At 43.7% G+C, this 18,226-nt stretch overlaps 2 protein-coding genes across 4 annotated transcripts in view; both read right to left on the reverse strand.

Moving 5' to 3' along the window:
* The window catches only part of LOC115132138 (brefeldin A-inhibited guanine nucleotide-exchange protein 2-like), a 41,114-nt gene extending 38,453 nt beyond the window's left edge, over window positions 1–2,661 (reverse strand). For both annotated transcript variants that reach the window (XM_029664416.2, XM_029664415.2), the window contains exon 1: window positions 2,328–2,661. In XM_029664416.2, the coding sequence (XP_029520276.1) occupies window positions 2,328–2,490 (163 nt within the window). In that variant the 5' untranslated portion in view covers window positions 2,491–2,661. The remainder of the gene's footprint in view (window positions 1–2,327) is intronic.
* A 478-nt stretch (window positions 2,662–3,139) lies between these two features.
* The window catches only part of LOC115132140 (partitioning defective 6 homolog beta-like), a 42,435-nt gene continuing 27,348 nt past the window's right edge, over window positions 3,140–18,226 (reverse strand). For both annotated transcript variants that reach the window (XM_029664418.2, XM_065020682.1), the window contains one exon: window positions 3,140–6,954. In XM_029664418.2, the coding sequence (XP_029520278.1) occupies window positions 6,074–6,954 (881 nt within the window). In that variant the 3' untranslated portion in view covers window positions 3,140–6,073. The remainder of the gene's footprint in view (window positions 6,955–18,226) is intronic.

Consider the following 18,226-nt stretch of genomic DNA (forward strand, 5'->3'; position numbering starts at 1 on the left):
AAGTGTCTCCTCTGTGACTCAATTCATTTCAGTAGCATAGAAATGAGTATCAACATACCCATTTATACAGTTACATTAGCAAAAACAAATCAAACAAACTTCAAACCATTGATATTATGGTGTTAGGCGAACTGAAATTAAAGTAGGCCTACACTCCACCGCAAAACCCATAAACCTCTAGCTAATGACCAGACACAATCGTATCCCCTTGACATTGATCTGTCCAAAGTTGTGACACAAGGGCCTGTGCTCATAACAGCTCTGTCGAAACAGGCCTAAATGCACCACTCAATGTCACGATTTTGCTTATGTATTAGGCCTACGCATTAGCATACAAGGCCAGATGTGATCAAGGGCTGTATCACACACATCCAGACGACCAACTGCTGCTATACCCAAGGACTCCACATACTGATATTCTTGGCAACTGCTGACACACAAAGTTGTTCTCAAGGCAAGGCATACATAACAGCAGATAAGGGGAGCATAGACTATGGACTTTGGAAATAGCCTACAGCAGTTGTAGTCTCAACTGCAGCTTGACCCTGTGCTCCTCTCAACTGTGTGCCTGTGTGCTGGGGTCTGAAAACTGCTTAATCCGAAAGGGGAGAAAAAGATGCCCTGAATCTCCCAAGGCTCATCTGGGATCCATAAACATTCCATTATCCGTGGAAGCAGCATTATAATTATTGCACCACTGGACACCTCCAGTCGCTCATCTCCCCTTTAAAATAAGTATAATCAGGATATACAACTTGTGCAATAGTCTAAATGTCACAACCTAGGATACATTACAGTGCAGTAAAGTGCAAATGAACAAACTATGGTGCCAGACAGTGTCTGTTGGAAGTGGAACCCCCCCTAGGACATTTAGCCTCATTGCTCGATGGCATGTGTGCATACACAAACTAGGGAGAACCACAGTCCATTGGTCACTCAGTTTGTGAAAAAGAGCAGCTAATATTTGTCAGAGGAGGATAAGGATTCATTGTGGCATTCTTATTATAGCATGTTATCAGATTAACAATGCTCATTATAACAAAGAACTTCGGCAATGAAGTGTAGCGGTGATAGGCAGGCAGGTTCTCCCACCACCACTCCAAACCAGGATGAACGCAACATCTATGCCAACAAGTATGCCATGAATAAACTAGAGCCTAAGTAAACTGTATAGTGTACAGTGTGCCGAATATGATAGTCTATGAATGGGCTGGGTAATGTAAATATGGAGAGATTCACTTAAAGGGAGCAAAGTCAACATTTACCCACCTGATGAATCTGGAGCTACTTCAGTATGGAGTTACCCGTCTGTGACAATGTGTCGCCTGGAATCTAAGTTGTGAATAGGAAACCATTGCTTGTCTACCTGCCATGAATCATAAATAATGTACAGTGCAGGACCGGGTCAAAGCACAAACTTGTTTGCCTCTTATTTCAATCTCAAAATAAGTGAGGGAGAGACTCGACAATAGGCTTCGTAGTTCCCGGAAGTATGCCATCACTGAACTGGAATTTCTGGTAGCTTAAAACATCTAACTAGAAATTCTTCTAGATTAGACCAATGATGGGTTTACACACATCACTGGGTTAGACCCTGGTCAAGAACCTCGTGTTTTTTTTGGACAACAGCAACTACGCCGTTCTGAACTAGCAGTAATGAACATTCAACTACAGTAAAATACACATGTGTATTCATTAACAGTAAAAATGTACAGCTGCCATGTCTCCAACATGTTTACCATTTAGCAATATTGATATATATATTTTTTTAAACACAGCACAAGAGCAATGCGTGGGACTGTAAAACTATCCCTTCACTGCTCAGTGGAAAATAGACGTCAGAATATCCTGATTGAAGTAAATTGCCAGCTGACTGAAGGTGACAGTGCTACGTACTGTACAATGATTGGTCCAATGGCTAGGTAGCAAGCTAACTCGTTAGCCAACTAGCTAGCTGTCAAAGTTGACATGGATGATATTGCAATCTGAAGACATAGCATATGACTGAATATAATAGCCTAGTGTTCACATGCAGTCAGATATATGACAAGGCTCCACGATCATTAACTAGTTTTCAAAGACTGGAAGCATCGAACATTATGCTGCGTTGTGTTGGTAGCTATCTAGCCACCAATCTGGCTAATCGAACTGGCTAGCAAGCTTGCTAACTTGACAGGAGGCCATTGAACGCCATAGCTAGCTCGCTAACAAACAAAATTAACTAGTTAGCACGGAAGGGCTAATGTTAGGTAGCTAAAATATTACGTTGAAGAAATAACAACACTAAGGATGCAACGTCCACCAATAAAAATGTTTAACTCACGCACCAAGAGCCACTTGGCATGCTTTACGCAGCTGGCTGTGCTGGCTCCGCTTCACCTCCTTATCCGACAGGATTTTTTCCAGCGCCCTAGACAGAAACATGCTCTTGGTTTTTGTGCTTTCCGTCTGCTTCTGGTGTTGTTGAGCAAGACGTTGTTGCTGTTGCATCTTTTGATAAAACTGCTGCTCTCTCAGGCCGGCATCTCTGGCCTGACCCTGCGTAGATGCAGGCGAGAGAAATGCTAACTAAACCAGGCTATCGGTGTGTCAATCCACCGAGTTTGTTGGGGCTGCTACCTCAGCACTGAGTCGCCATGTTGTTTACACGTCACGTGATTCTAAACTGATTTTGACGCTTTGGCACCCTCCACTGGATCGAATGATCCCTTCAGTTTCCCAACAAAACCTTATATGCGTCATGCTGATAAGGGTTTTATACATATTTCTTACAGATAATATTTTAGCCCCGTGATAAGTTTAATTGATTTGGATTCTTCTGAAAACAGCCGTGTTGCCCCAAAATATCTGGGGTTTTCTAGTTCGTTTAAAAAAATAGTTTTATAGAAACATGATGGAAAGGGAAAAGCTGATACCTCGTCCTTGGTACAACAATGCGTTACCAGCATCTTTGCTACTATGTTTCAACTGTGCCCAAGCCAATGGTCCCAAGTCTGGAACATGACAAGATATGATGGGAGCACTTGCACATGACATGATCCTCAGCATTTTGTTACTTTTGGCTCATGAAATAATTACATTTTTATTATTACAAAAACCAGCATTTTAAATGAAGAAAATAAACAAAACATACAGTCAATGATTGCTACATATTAGTTTATTTTTCCAGCTCATGGAATCAATAATTATACATGTGCATCTATTCATACATTTCTTTACTACCTTAAAACATTTTCATGAAATGTGATAAAAATGTACATCATATAGCATTGATAAGAAAATACTGAAAATGTTCAGTACAAATCTATACCTAGGATTTATCTAGCAAGCAAAAATCCTTGCTCATCATCTTTAAAAAAAAAAAAAAAAAAAAGGAACTGACACAAAACAATATAATTCCGAAGCCTGTTGTGTATTCTCTGAAATACAGGGTTTCTCCAGGAATAAAGGAAGTCACAGTATTCAGGGGGGGGGGGGGGACTATCATAGTGAGTTATAATCTACCCCCTATAAACTGCTTGTACAGAAACATTTGAATCAAACTACTTTTAATAGGACAAGAAGAAGTACCTACCAGGAATAGATGAGATCATGAACTTCAACCAAATAACATAGTGGATCAGTTACACAAATGAAAACATATGACTTTTCATTGCTATGCTGAAACATGATTACAAAATAAATAGCTGTGGTTACAATCCCAATGCCCTGTGTAGTTAAAACTAAAATAAATTAAACAGATTTCTCAAATTCAGCCATTCAAAATGTCACTCATCATGCTTTGAATGTTACAGAACTGTTTGGAATGAGAGACAAAGCAAATCTCAACTCGTCAACACCGTGTGTACCATAACAGAGAATGGAGTAGTACCTCAGTGTCGAGTCAGTATGATAGGGAGTGGAAGTTCAGTTCACATAACCTGCTCTGAGCAGATGTTTGATCACAGATCCAGTGTTTATGATTCTCATTAGGTATTTCTACAGGTAAGACAAGACTGCAGTCCAGCTCAATAGAGGGGGTTAGAGGGGAGTAAGGCAACTGTTCCCAGTACATTTAGTTTCCCCTAGCAAAAGCCAAAATCAATGAGAAATGATGCACATCAGTGCCCCATCTGCTCTCAAAGGAGTATGTTAGCTTCTATTACTGTTTACAAGTTGAGTACAGCCTTAGTGTTAATTCCCAAATATACTTCACAACAGCTCAATGGCAACTAATCACACAGAATAAAACTACAATCTATCGGAATGAAGACGTTCTGCAGTACTCGCCTGATCAGTTTCACGTTAAGCATTTGTAGTTTGCTGCATAGCCGCGGGAAGTAGCTTGCGGGCAGGGGTGCTGCAGCACCTTCAGCACCCCAATTTCCCACAGCTATGGTTCGGTGAGAAACTGTCTCGTGTTTTGGGCAAGTCTGTTGGATCGATGCTACCGGCATTCTAAAATCACCTTGCTGGTACAGACATCAGGTGACAGACATGTGACCAGGAACAGGTGAGAATACGCACTCCCCTCACCTGATCCAAGTTATTCAATGCGTAGCTCTAGACGAACTCCACCTTACTCAAACACAAGGTGCAAACACAGAGACTGGGTCGGGATGTGTGGGAGAGTGTCAAAATGGTAACTTCTTCCTGCCGACTTGGTTCTTCAACAGTCCCATCCCTCCTCTCTTGGGGCATTAGTGTCCTAGCTCTAAGTTATGTAACATCAGTCACAGTCCAGTTATTCATGTGCAATCTATACCAGTATTACATTCTTTGAAATAGGGACAAATACTGTATATGAATTGAGGGCACTGTTCAAACACGAATGATTCAGGCCACATCGAAGTGAACTTAAGAGATGGAAAACTGTAAGAAAGTCCACCCTATCGGTTACATGTACTTCCACCCATACAAAACATGGACAGATGAAAAAAAGAGAGAACATGAGGAACATGAGTGAAGAGTCATGGTCAGAGAAATCAGAGAATCACATATACAATCACATACTGTCACACTTTATAGACAAAGTGGGGAAATAGCCCTTGTCATGAGGAAAGAAAGGTTCAATAAAAAATAAAAACAAGATGGATCTTCCTCACCCCACACAACGACATCCTGGATTATTACCGACGACAGTAATGTAGAGATATGGTCCTTACCCATGGGTCCTTAGAATTCCAATATTGTATGTTGCGGTACACTTATTCTCCACTAAATAAAAATCATACAGTAAATTATTTGATTGAAATAAAACAGAAAAAAACAGCATTAAACCTTAGAGATTTTCAAAAGTCCAGTTGCTTCACATAATTGCTTCTAGTTGGTTTTTAATGATTATCAACATTAAAAGCTTGTGGGGAAAAACATAGGAATAGTGGTTAACCCTGTTCGGATCCACACAAAGAAGCACATATTTGTTTTTTCCCCATCAGACTAAAATTAGAGTATTATTGCAGACCTCTGCTCTTTGTTGGTTACTATGGTAACAGGTAGGATGGAAGCCATCACTTCAGTTCCCACATGCTGTAATCACCTAGGAGAGGGTTGTTGTCATTTGCAAAGTGACAAGGCAAAAGCAGATTGTCAAATGTGCTCAAGACAGTCTCCTCTATCTAACAAGCCAGGGTAGAATAGCTAGGGAGAGGTCAGAGCATACATATGTGCATTCATTTGCCCACTTCTTTCATTAAAATCAGTCCTTTCGTACAGTTCACAAAATTGAAAAAAAAAAAAAAAAAAAAGAGAATACCATCTCATTCCTGCCATCAAGAGGAAGAATATAGAAACGGTCTCCCCCTCCCAAAATAGAAACAAGTGCTTTTTGTGGTTTTGAATAAGGAGTTTTCCCTTCCACACAAACACCATGTGTAATTAATGTGTCTGTCGGTCACAGTGTAGGGAGGGCTGTGGCGATACTATGGCACGCATGCGTAGGTCTTGGCGTTTGTGTTCTTTGTGTATGCATGAAGGTATCTGAATGTATGTGCAAGACTATGTTTTTGCATATAAGAGCGAGAGTAAAACTATTTAAGTATGAATGTGTGCGTGCTGTAATTATTGTGCAAGTATGAAGAGTGTATGTATGTGTCTACAGTGTGATGAGTGTGCCGTCCTCCTCAAGGCTCCTTCCTTCTAGGCCCCTGTCGGGCGTGCTGACCGTGCTCAGTGAACCGGTGCTGGAGGCCAGGGCTCCGTTGGCTGTGGAGCGGAGGTTCAGGTGGGGCTCGTAGCGGGGCAGGGAGGGCATGCTGCAGCTGGCCGAGGCTGCCCGTGGGATGGGCAAGGCCTCCCCGTCTGCCTCGATCACCAGGTCCTCATCATCCTCATCACTTTCTAGCTCCTCTGGGTGGAAGTTCTGGATGATGTGTGCCGGGGTCGTCGCTATGGCAGCACTAGGGGTGAAATAGCCGTAGAAACTTGCGCCGCTGTCGGAAGAGCGACCCGAACTCCCGGAAGCCGCCCCACCCCCTCCGCCACTGCTCCGTATGATGTTGTTGCGCTGGTTGGCTGGCTTCACCGTCACAATGAGGTTGTGGCTGTTGGCGATCATCATGTCAGTCACCTGGTCCAGAGACTTGCCTTGAACCTCGATGCCGTTGACCTCAAGCACCTCGTCGTTGACGGCCAGCAGGCCAGTGCTCTCAGCTAGGCCCCCAGGCACCATGCGGGAGATGAAGATCCCAGGAACCTTCTCCAGACCCTGGGGTGTGACCCGGACGCTGGAGCCGTCGCGGATGTAGAAACCCAATGGTTTCTCCTGGCCGTGCTTGTAGAGGCGCACCCGGCGGTGTGTCTCAGGGAGTATGTCTACGTCGATGATGGAGGAGACAGGCCTGAAGTCCCTGGGCAGGCTAATGATCACAGGGGGCTTCTTCCGGTTGGCATCAGGCCGCAGCAACACGGCAGCTAGGACAGTCTTCTTAGGACGGGTCAGAGAGTCCGTACCAAACGCAGAGTAGTCTGCTTCCTCTGCAAAAAGAGAGGGGAAAAACATAATATGTAATATAACCAACCATATCAATATCACATCAGTGCAGACGGGATCCAATATCATCCCATAAATGCTTACTGACAATCATTATCATGGTGGAAGTATAATTCATTACTGACATTCTACTGCAGACTTTACTGTAGTTATGCAAACGCGATTGTGTTTCTCTAAGCCCAATGCTTCCCTTATCTTAGAGCCACTCCCTCCTTTCACTAGACTTGTTTCAGTGCTTTCCTCTGCCCTCCCTTCCCTGGTATTATTCCTCATGTGGAGTAAATGGAAGCATAGACTCCGGTCTCTATTTCATGAAAGGGCTTTCTGAATTCCTCACAGGCTTACTCATGGCGACCGTGCTGCTGTGGGACATACCTGAGCATGGCTAGGACTCTATACTAGATCAAAGGTCTGGGAGGACAGAGAGAACCAGGCAATGGCTCTAATGGTTAACTACCAGCACACAGATGCTGAACATTATCATAAACATTAACTCCCTCCTGTGTTGTGTCCCAGTCACTCTTTATCTACCGCTCTGTCTTTTCTCTCTCCCGCTGGCTATATATACACAGTACCAGTCAAAAGTTTGGACACACCTACTCATTCAAGGGTTTTTCTTTATTGTAACTATTTTCTACATTGTAGAATAATAATAATAATAATAATAATCACAACTATGAAATAACATATGGAATCACGAAGTAACCCCCCCCCCCCAAAAAAAAGTGTTAAACAAAACATATATTTTATATTTTTCAAAATCGCCACCGTTTGCCTTGATGACAGCTTTGCACACTCTTGGCATTCTCTCAACCAGCATCACCTGGAATGCTTTTCCAACAGTCTTGAAGGAGTTCCCACATATGCTGACCACTTGTTGACTGCTTTTACTTCACTCCACAGACCAACTCAATGTAGAAAAAAGTAGGTGTATCCAAACATTTGACTGGTACTGTATATCCTAGAATGAAAGACATGTTTCCGTTCCCCATGGTGTTGTAACGTAGTGTACACTGAAGTTAGCTCAGGTGATGTGGATATACTGTATGCATCATCTATAATTGTCCAGGGATAGTTGCGTTGTCACTATAGACTGTGTGGATCTGGGATAGGGTCTAGGCAGGTTGTAGATAAGGATTCCAGAACTCAGATTCTGACAAGTACTCCCCATATATAAAATTTTTAAAAAAGGATCAATTGTACAGAGAAGCGGTATCCCATTTCAATTCCCATGAGACATATTTATTACCAGGACGAATAACTGCAAAACAAATTATAGGTTTAAATATTCACAAAAACACACTGGGTATGTTGAGTTAAAATACATGAACACACACAATAATCCAGACTCAATGTTTTTGAAGCATCCAGCTAATACGCTACATGACCAGAAGTATTTGGACACCTGCTTGTTGAACATCTCATTCCAAAATCATCCATATTATTTTTGGGTCCCCCCTTCGCTGCTACTGTATAAGAGCAGATATGTTCCAATGTTCAAGAGTAGAGCACTCTTCTGGGAAGGCTTTCCACTAAATGTTGGAACATATCGGCGGGGACTTGCTTCCATTCAGCCACAAGAGCATTAGTGAGGTCGGGCACTGTTGTGCGATTAGACCTGGCTCGCAGTCGCCATTCCAATTATTCCAACGGTTGAGGTCAGGGCTCTGTGCAGGCCAGTCATGTTCTTCCACACTTATCTCGACAAACCATTTCTGTATGTACGCCGCTTTGTGGATGGGGGCATTGTCATGCTGAAACAGGAAAGGGCCATCCACAAACTGTTGCCGCAAAGTTGGAAGCACAGAATTGTATAGAATGTAATTGTACGCTGTAGCATTAAGAGTTCCCCTTGACTTGAACTAAGGGGCCTAGCCAGAAACATTAAAAACAGCCACAGACCATTATTGCTCATCCACCAAACTTTACATTTGGGCAGGTAGCATTCTCCTGGCATCCGCCAAACCCAGATTTGTCTGTCGGACTGCCAAACGGTGAAGCGTGATTCATCACTCCAGAGAACGTGTTTCCACTGCTCCAGAGTTCATGGCGGCGAGCTTTACACCACTCCAGCAGAAACAATGCATTATGCATTGTGATCTTAGGCTTGTGTGTGGCTGCTCTGCCATGGAAACCCATTTCATGAAAATTCAGACGAACAGTTATTGTGCTTACGTTACTTCCAGAGGCAGTTTAGAACTCGGTAGTGAGTGTTGCAGAGGACAGATGACTTCTATGCCCTACGCGCATTCGAATGGCTGTCCCATTCGGTGAGCTTGTGTAGCCTACCACTTCACGGCTAAGCCGTTGTTGCTCCTAGAAGTTTCCACTTCAACATAATAACACTTACAATTGACTGGGGCAGCTCTAGCAGGGCGAAAATTTGACTGACTTATTGGAAAGCAGGCATCCTACGACGGTGCCACATTGAAAGTCACTGAACTCTTCAGTAAGGCCATTCTACTGCAATTTGTCTATGGATACTTTATGGCTGTGTGCTCGATTTTATACACCTGTCAGCAACGGGTGTGGCTGAAATAGCCAAATCCACTCATTTGAAGGGGTGTCCAAATACTTCTGTATATATAGTGTATGTGTGATGTTCACACAGAGGTATGTTTACATCTACACACAGTAGGGCATTTCTAAAGGACAGGCACGCGCATTTCTAAAGGACAGGCACGCACAGGTCTGGCAGACTGGTCCCTACAGTGCAGTCAGGCATACCACACACAGTCCTCCCCAAATATCAAAGGGAAAGTCTAACAATGAGGTTATAGTCAAGGATATAGTGTAGAATAGGAGGCCCATGAGGGCCACTCATACAGCCTCAAAGACAAGCTGTTCTCTAAGTCACATAAACAGCCACGCAGACCAACTGCCGCATAACAGCCCACACAACAAATCAGAGCTTACACACAAACACTGACACCCCTCCCCATTTGTTTTGTACACTGCTGCTACTCGCTGTTTATCATCTATGCAAAGTCACTTCATTCTTACTTTAGTTTATTTGGTAAATATGTTCTTAACTCTCATGAACTGCACTGTTGGTTAAGGGCTTGTAAGTTAGCATTTCAAGGTAAGGTCTACACTTGTTGTATTCGGCGTATGTGGCAAATAAAGTTAGATTTGATTGCTCCGTCCCTTGAGTGTTTCTCTGACTCTAATGATCCTCTCTGTGACAACTGATGCCAGTGAAACCAATCCCTACTCATATCTCATTAAAGCAGCAAGCACGGCTTTCAGTCTAATTAGACAAACAAACATGACTTTTACACACACACACACCCCTAATCGAAGAGTTGACCCCTCCTAAATTCTCTCTCCAACCCGCCACCTCTGTTTTCCTATGGTCGATAAAGCAAGCGGGTGTAAATAGTCAATACTATGGCGCTAAAGCCACATGGACCCAGACTAATCATCTGTGACGCGCTTGGTGAGAGTCCCTTTGGGGGTCCCCCACTGTCATATGTCCCAGCACATTTCCCTAGGGCCGGGCTGCCGGGGTCACCGTCACACTCAGTGACTTGAGTCCGTTTATGAGTTATCCTCATTATGTACAATGGTTGGAAGTCAGCAGACTAATAATTAAGTAAACAATAAAAATAACACCAGCAGTGTAGATATGAGTTCACCTTTATGCTCCTTAAATTCGTGACTCAAACTTCAGGAATGCAATGGTAGTGAGCATAGTTCCTTCAGGAAGAATTCATACCTTGACTTATTCCACATTTTGTTGTGTTACAGCCTGAATACAAAATGGACTCGATTTTTTCCCCCCCATCTACACACAATATCCCATAATGACAAAGTGAAAACATGTTTAGAAATGTTGGCAAATTTACTGATGATAAAAAATCTAATTTACATACAATACCAGTCAAAAGTTAGGACACACCTACGCAAAGGTTTTTCTTTATTTTTACTATTTTATACATTGTAGAATAATAGTGAAGACATCACAACTATGAAATAACACATATGGAATCATGTAGTAACCAAAAAAAGTGTTAGATTTGATATTTTTGAAAGTAGCCACCCTGCGCTCTGAAGCAGGTTTTCATCAAGGATCTCTGTACTTTTCTCTGTTCATCACCATAGGGATGGTATCAGGTTCTCTTGGCATTCAGGCCAAAGAGTTCAATCTTGGTTTCATCAGACCAGAGAATCTCGTATCTCATGGTCTGAGTCTTTTGGTACCTTTTTGGCGAACTCCAAGCGGGCTGTCATGTGCCTTGTACTAAGGAGTGGCTTCCGTCTGGCTTCTCTACCATAAAGACCTGCTTGGTGGAGTGCTGCAGAGATGGTTGTCCTTCCAGAAGGTTCTCCAATCGCCACAGAGGAACTCTGGAGCTCTGTCAGAATGACCATCGGGTTCTTGGTCACCTCCCTGACCAAGGCCCTTCTCCCCTGATTGCTCAGTTTGGCCGGGCGACCAACACTAGGAAGAGTCTTGGTGGTTCCAAACTTCTTCCATTTAAGAATAATGGAGGCCACGGTGTTCTTGCAGACAGTCAATACTGCAGGAATGTTTTGGTACCCTTCCCCCATCTGTGCCACGACACAATCCTGTCTCAGAGCTCTACGGACAATTCCTTCAACCTCATGGCTTGGTTTTTTGCTCTGACCTGCACTGTCAACTGTAGGACCTTACATAGACAGGCCTGTGCCTTTCCAAATCATATCCTAACATTTGAATTCACACATTCACATCAAGGGTGATCAATGGAAACAGGATGCACCGGAGCTCAATGTTGGTGTTTCATAGCAAAGGGTCTGAATACTTAAGTAAATAAGGTATGCGTTTTTTTTTTTTCTAATACATTTGCATACATTTCTAAAAACTTGTTTTTGTTACTGTATGTCATTATGGGGTATTGTGTGTAGACTGCTGAGGATTTTTCTTTTTTAAAGTAATCCATTTTAGAATAAGGTTGTAACAAGTGGTCAGAATACTTTCTGAAGACACCGTAATATCTCATATTTCAGGACAAACAGTGAATTGCTTTTCCACATTATTTGCATTATTACTTTAGTGCCTTGTTGCATACAGGATGCATGTTTAGGAATATTTTATATTCTCTATGGGCCTCCTTTTCGGTCTGTCAATTGTGGAGTAACTACAATGTTGATCCATCCTCAGTTTTCTCCTATCACAGCCATTACATTCTGTAAGTGTTTTAAAGTCACCATGGGCCTCATGGTGAAATCGCTGAGCAGTTTCCTTCCTCTCTGGCAACAGAGTTAGAAAGGACACCTGTATATTTGTATAGACTGGGTGAATTGATACACCATCCAAAGTGCAATTAAAAACTTCACCATGCACAAAGGGATATTCGATGTCTGTTTATTTTTAACCATCTACCAATGGGTCCCCTTTTTTGCGGGGCATTGGAAAACGTCCTGGGTCTTTGTGGTTGAATCTGCGTTTACAATTCACTGCTCGACAGAGACCTTTGTATGTGATAACTATGTATGGGATACAGAGATGAGGTAGTCATTCAAAAAATCATTAAACACTAGTATTACACACAACGTGATTCCATGGAATTGATGTGACTTGTTAAGCACATTTTTACTCCTGTACCTATTTAGACTTGCCATAACAAAAGGGGTTGAATATTTATTGAGTCGAGACATTTCAGCTTTTCATTTTAAATTCATTTGTAAACAATTCAAAAAACAGAATTCCACTGACAATATTGGGTTTTGAGTGTTGATCAGTGACACAAAATCTACATTTAATCCATTTCAAATTCAGACTAACAACTAAATGTGGAGAAAGTCAATGTGTGTGTGAATACTTAAAGGCTGTATGTTGGTAGTTTGAATGTTAAATGAATATTTAACAACATTTCCAGAGAAAACTAAGACCTCTTTTAGCATCCATAGAAAGTGAATTTCTTCGTAGCATCAACGTACAGTACCAGTCAAAAGGCACTGTATATGTGTGAGTTAATAATTGAATCAAACGAATGAGTGGTAACTGTGTAGGAAGTAAATACAAACACTCAGGAGTTTGGTGAGGGTTGGGTACAAAGCTATTTAGTTTTATTTGTTTGTTTTTGAAGTCTGAATGCGAGTCAACTCCAGACCTGTGTAGGAGACATAGTCAGGGACAATTCAAATTTCAGTCATCAATTCTGGAAATAAAACGGGGGTAAAATGGATAATTGAAAAAGAATGGCATCCATTTTCAAAAACTTGAAATGACTGCAACCAACCCTGGCATACTGGATAAAATCCAATAGCTAGACCTTTTTCATGGGTCTATAACGCTAAGCTATTCAAAATATGCTATGATTATTATGATTTCCCACACACCGTTTAAATAGAGCCATTGGAGAGAGAATGGCAAAAACAAGCCAAGATTAAAGAGTAACAGAGCAGTAGAGGGAGACATGATATTCAAACTCTCTCTCTCTTGCACACAAGTGTGTACTGTGAATGGAATGCGCTAATGCATCTCCAACCCCCACAGGGTCTGTTTAAAGTAGGGACTCTCCTCTCAGTTGAGGAGTTCCACCTCGAGTCACTAATATACCTAAACCATAGTCACATAAACTCACTCGATCGATCTTTGGGGTCAAGGCCAGTCTTAGGATAGAAGTGCTGATCTAGAATCAGTTTAGCCTTTTAGATCATAATAAACAACATTATATGGACAGGTGGGACCTTGTCATAGACCAGCACTACCACTCTGAGGCGCTTGATAAATACAGTGTTTAATCCTCGTAAAAAAGTATCGTCATCAGCTCCTGGCTGATGGCTCATCATGGATAGTCTGAGATATTTTGTCTACATCATACCGATGTTCTATCAACACATTGACTGTAGTACTCGCACTGCTAAAACACTACCAGTGCTACTCCAACTTCCGGGATGCCTACAAGGCCCTCCCACACACTCCCTTCGGCAAATCAGATCATGACTCCATTTTGCTCTTCCCTTCTTATAGGCAGAAAATCAAACAGGAAGTACCCGTGCTCAGGTCTATTCAACACTGGTCTGACCAATCGGAATCCATGCTTGCAGCTGGTTTTGATCTCGCGGACTGGGATATGTTCTGGGTAGCCTCTGAGAATAACATTGACACGGTGACTGAATTCATTACGAACTGTATAGTGGATGTTGTTCCCACTGTGACTATTAAAACCTACCCAAATCAGAAACCGTGGATAGATGTCAGCATTTGCGCAAAACTGAAAGTGCAAACCACCACATTAAACCATGGCAAGGTGACTGGGAATATGGTAAAATACAAACAGTGTAGTGATTCCCTCCGTAAGGCAATCAAACAGGAAAAACCTCAGTACAGAGACAAAGTGAGGCAATTCAACGGCTCAAACAAGACTGTCTGTAGACCCTGCCACATACAATCACGGATTACAAAGGGAAAACCAGCCACGTCGCGGAAAACAAAATGTCTTTCTCCCGGACAACACCTTCTTCGCCCACACAGTGTCACCGACGCAACCTGCTCCCAAGGACTGTGGTCTCTCGTTCTCAGTGGCCAACGTGAATAAGCCATTCAAAACGGGTTAACCCTCGCAAGGCTGCCGGCCTAGACGGCATCTCTAGGCACGTCCTCAGAGCATGCGCAGACCAGCTGGCTGGTGTGTTTACGGATATATTCAATCTCTCCCTATCCCAGTCTGATGTCCCCACTTGCTTCACAATGTCCACCATTGTTCATGTACCCAAGAAAGCAAAGGTAACCTAACTAAATGACTATCGCCCCGCCCCGTAGCAGTCACTTCTTTCATCATGAAGTGCTTTGAGAGGCTAGTTACGGACCATATCATCTCTACCTTACCAGACACCCTAGATTCACTTCAATTTGCATACCACCCCGATAGATCCACAGACGATGCAATCGCCATCACACTGCCCTATCCCACCTGGACAACATCAAATCAAATTTTATTTGTCACATACACATGGTTAGCAGATGTTAATGCGAGTGTAGCGAAATGCTTGTGCTTCTAGTTCCGACAATGCAGTAATAACCAACAAGTAATCTAACTAACCATTCCTAAACTACTGTCTTATACACAGTGTAAGGGGATAAAGAATATGTACATAAGGATATATGAATGAGTGATGGTACAGAGCAGCATAGGCAAGATACCGTAGATGGTATTGAGTACAGTATATACATATGAGATGAGTATGTAAACAAAGTGGCATAGTTAAAGTGGCTAGTGATACATGTATTACATAAGGATGCAGTCGATATAGAGTACAGTATATACGTATGCATATGAGATGAATAATGTAGGGTAAGTAACATTATATAAGGTAGCATTGTTTAAAGTGGCTAGTGATATATTTACATCATTTCCCATCAATTCCCATTATTAAAGTGGCTGGAGTTGAGTCAGTGTCAGTGTGTTGGCAGCAGCCACTCAATGTTAGTGGTGGCTGTTTAACAGTCTGATGGCCTTGAGATAGAAGCTGTTTTTCAGTCTCTCGGTCCCAGCTTTGATGCACCTGTACTGACCTCTCCTTCTGGATGATAGCGGGGTGAACAGGCAGTGGCTCGGGTGGTTGATGTTCTTGAAGATCTTTATGGCCTTCCTGTAACATCGGGTGGTGTAGGTGTCCTGGAGAGCAGGTAGTTTGCCCCCGGTGATGCGTTGTGCAGACCTCACTACCCTCTGGAGAGCCTTACGGATGAGGGCGGAGCAGTTGCCGTACCAGGCGGTGATACAGCCCGCCAGGATGCTCTCGATTGTGCATCTGTAGAAGTTTGTGAGTGCTTTTGGTGACAAGCCGAATTTCTTCAGCCTCCTGAGGTTGAAGAGACAATGCTGTCTGTGTGAGTGGACCAGTTCAGTTTGTCTGTGATGTGTATGCCGAGGAACTTAAAACTTGCTACCCTCTCCACTACTGTTCCATCGATGTGGATAGGGGGGTGTTCCCTCTGCTGTTTCCTGAAGTCCACAATCATCTCCTTAGTTTTGTTGACGTTGAGTGTGAGGTTATTTTCCTGACATCACACTCCGAGGGCCCTCACCTCCTCCCTGTAGGCCGTCTCGTCGTTGTTGGTAATCAAGCCTACCACTGTTGTGTCGTCCGCAAACTTGATGATTGAGTTGGAGGCGTGCGTGGCCACGCAGTCGTGGGTGAACAGGGAGTACAGGAGAGGGCTCAGAACGCACCCTTGTGGGGCCCCAGTGTTGAGGATCAGCGGGGAGGAGAGGTTGTTGCCTACCCTCACCACCTGGGGGCGGCCAGTCAGGAAGTCCAGTACCCAGTTGCACAGGGCGAGGTCGAGACCCAGGGTCTCGAGCTTGATGACGAGCTTGGAGGGTACTATGGTGTTGAATGCCGAGCTGTAGTCGATGAACAGCATTCTCACATAGGTATTCCTCTTGTCCAGATGGGTTAGGGCAGTGTGCAGTGTGGTTGAGATTGCATCGTCTGTGGACCTATTTGGGCGGTAAGCAAATTGGAGTGGGTCTAGGGTGTCAGGTAGGGTGGAGGTGATATGGTCCTTGACTAGTCTCTCAAAGCACTTCATGATGACGGAAGTGAGTGCTACGGGGCGGTAGTCGTTTAGCTCAGTTACCTTAGCTTTCTTGGGAACAGGAACAATGGTGGCCCTCTTGAAGCATGTGGGAACAGCAGACTGGTATAGGGATTGATTGAATATGTCCGCTCTGACGGCGCGGCTGGGGATGCCGTCTGGGCCTGCAGCCTTGCGAGGGTTAACACGTTTAAATGTCTTACTCACCTCGGCTGCAGTGATGGAGAGACCGCATGTTTTCATTGCAGGCCGTGTCAGTGGCACTGTATTGTCCTCAAAGCGGGCAAAAAAGTTATTTAGTCTGCCTGGGAGCAAGACATCCTGGTCCGTGATTGACTGTAGATCCTGCCACATGCCTCTTGTGTCTGAGCCGTTGAATTGAGATTCTACTTTGTCTCTGTACTGACGCTTAGCTTGTTTGATAGCCTTGCGGAGGGAATAGCTGCACTGTTTGTATTCGGTAATGTTACCAGACACCTTGCCCTGATTAAAAGCAGTGGTTCGCGCTTTCAGTTTCACGCGAATGCTGCCATCAATCCACGGTTTCTGGTTAGGGAATGTTTTAATCGTTGCTATGGGAACGACATCTTCAACGCACGTTCTAAGGAACTCGCACACCGAATCAGCGTATTCGTCAATGTTGTTATCTGACGCAATACGAAACATATCCCAGTCCACGTGATGGAAGCAGTCTTGGAGTGTGGAGTCAGCTTGGTCGGACCAGCGTTGGACAGACCTCAGCGTGGGAGCCTCTTGTTTTAGTTCCTGTCTGTAGGCAGGGATCAACAAAATGGAGTCGTGGTCAGCTTTTCCGAAAGGGGGGCGGGGCAGGGCCTTATATGCGTCGCGGAAGTTAGAGTAACAATGATCCAAGGTTTTTCCACCCCTGGTTGCGCAATCGATATGCTGATCAAATTTAGGGAGTCTTGTTTTCAGATTAGCCTTGTTAAAATCCCCAGCTACAATGAATGCAGCCTCCGGATAAATGGTTTCCAGTTTGCAAAGAGTTAAATAAAGTTCGTTCAGAGCCATCGATGTGTCTGCTTGGGGGGGATATATACGGCTGTGATTATAATCGAAGAGAATTCTCTTGGTAGATAATGCGGTCTACATTTGATTGTGAGGAATTCTAAATCAGGTGAACAGAAGGATTTGAGTTCCTGTATGTTTCTTTCATCACACCATGTCTCGTTAGCCATAAGGCATACGCCCCCGCCCCTCTTCTTACCAGAAAGGTGTTTGTTTCTGTCGGCGCGATGCGTGGAGAAACCCGTTGGCTGCACCGCCTCGGATAGCGTCTCTCCAGTGAGCCATGTTTCCGTGAAGCAAAGAACGTTACAGTCTCTGATGTCCCTCTGGAATGCTACCCTTGCTCGGATTTCATCAACCTTGTTGTCAAGAGACTGGACATTGGCAAGAAGAATGCTAGGGAGTGGTGCACGGTGTGCCCGTCTCCGGAGTCTGACCAGAAGACCGCCTCGTTTCCCTCTTTTACATAGGAATACCTATGTAAGAATGCTGTTCATGGACTATAGCTCAGCATACAACACCATAATACCCCCTAAGCTCATCATTAAGCTCGAGGCCCTGGGTCTGAACCCCACCCTGTGCAACTGGGTCCTGGACTTTCTGAAGGGCCACCCCCTGTTGTAGGAGGTAGGAAACAACACCTCCACTTCGCTGATCCTCAACACAGGGGTCCCCTCCTGTACTCCCTGTTC

Source organism: Oncorhynchus nerka, linkage group LG7 (assembly GCF_034236695.1).
Source record: "Oncorhynchus nerka isolate Pitt River linkage group LG7, Oner_Uvic_2.0, whole genome shotgun sequence".
In the NCBI taxonomy this organism is placed as follows: Eukaryota; Metazoa; Chordata; class Actinopteri; order Salmoniformes; family Salmonidae; genus Oncorhynchus; species Oncorhynchus nerka.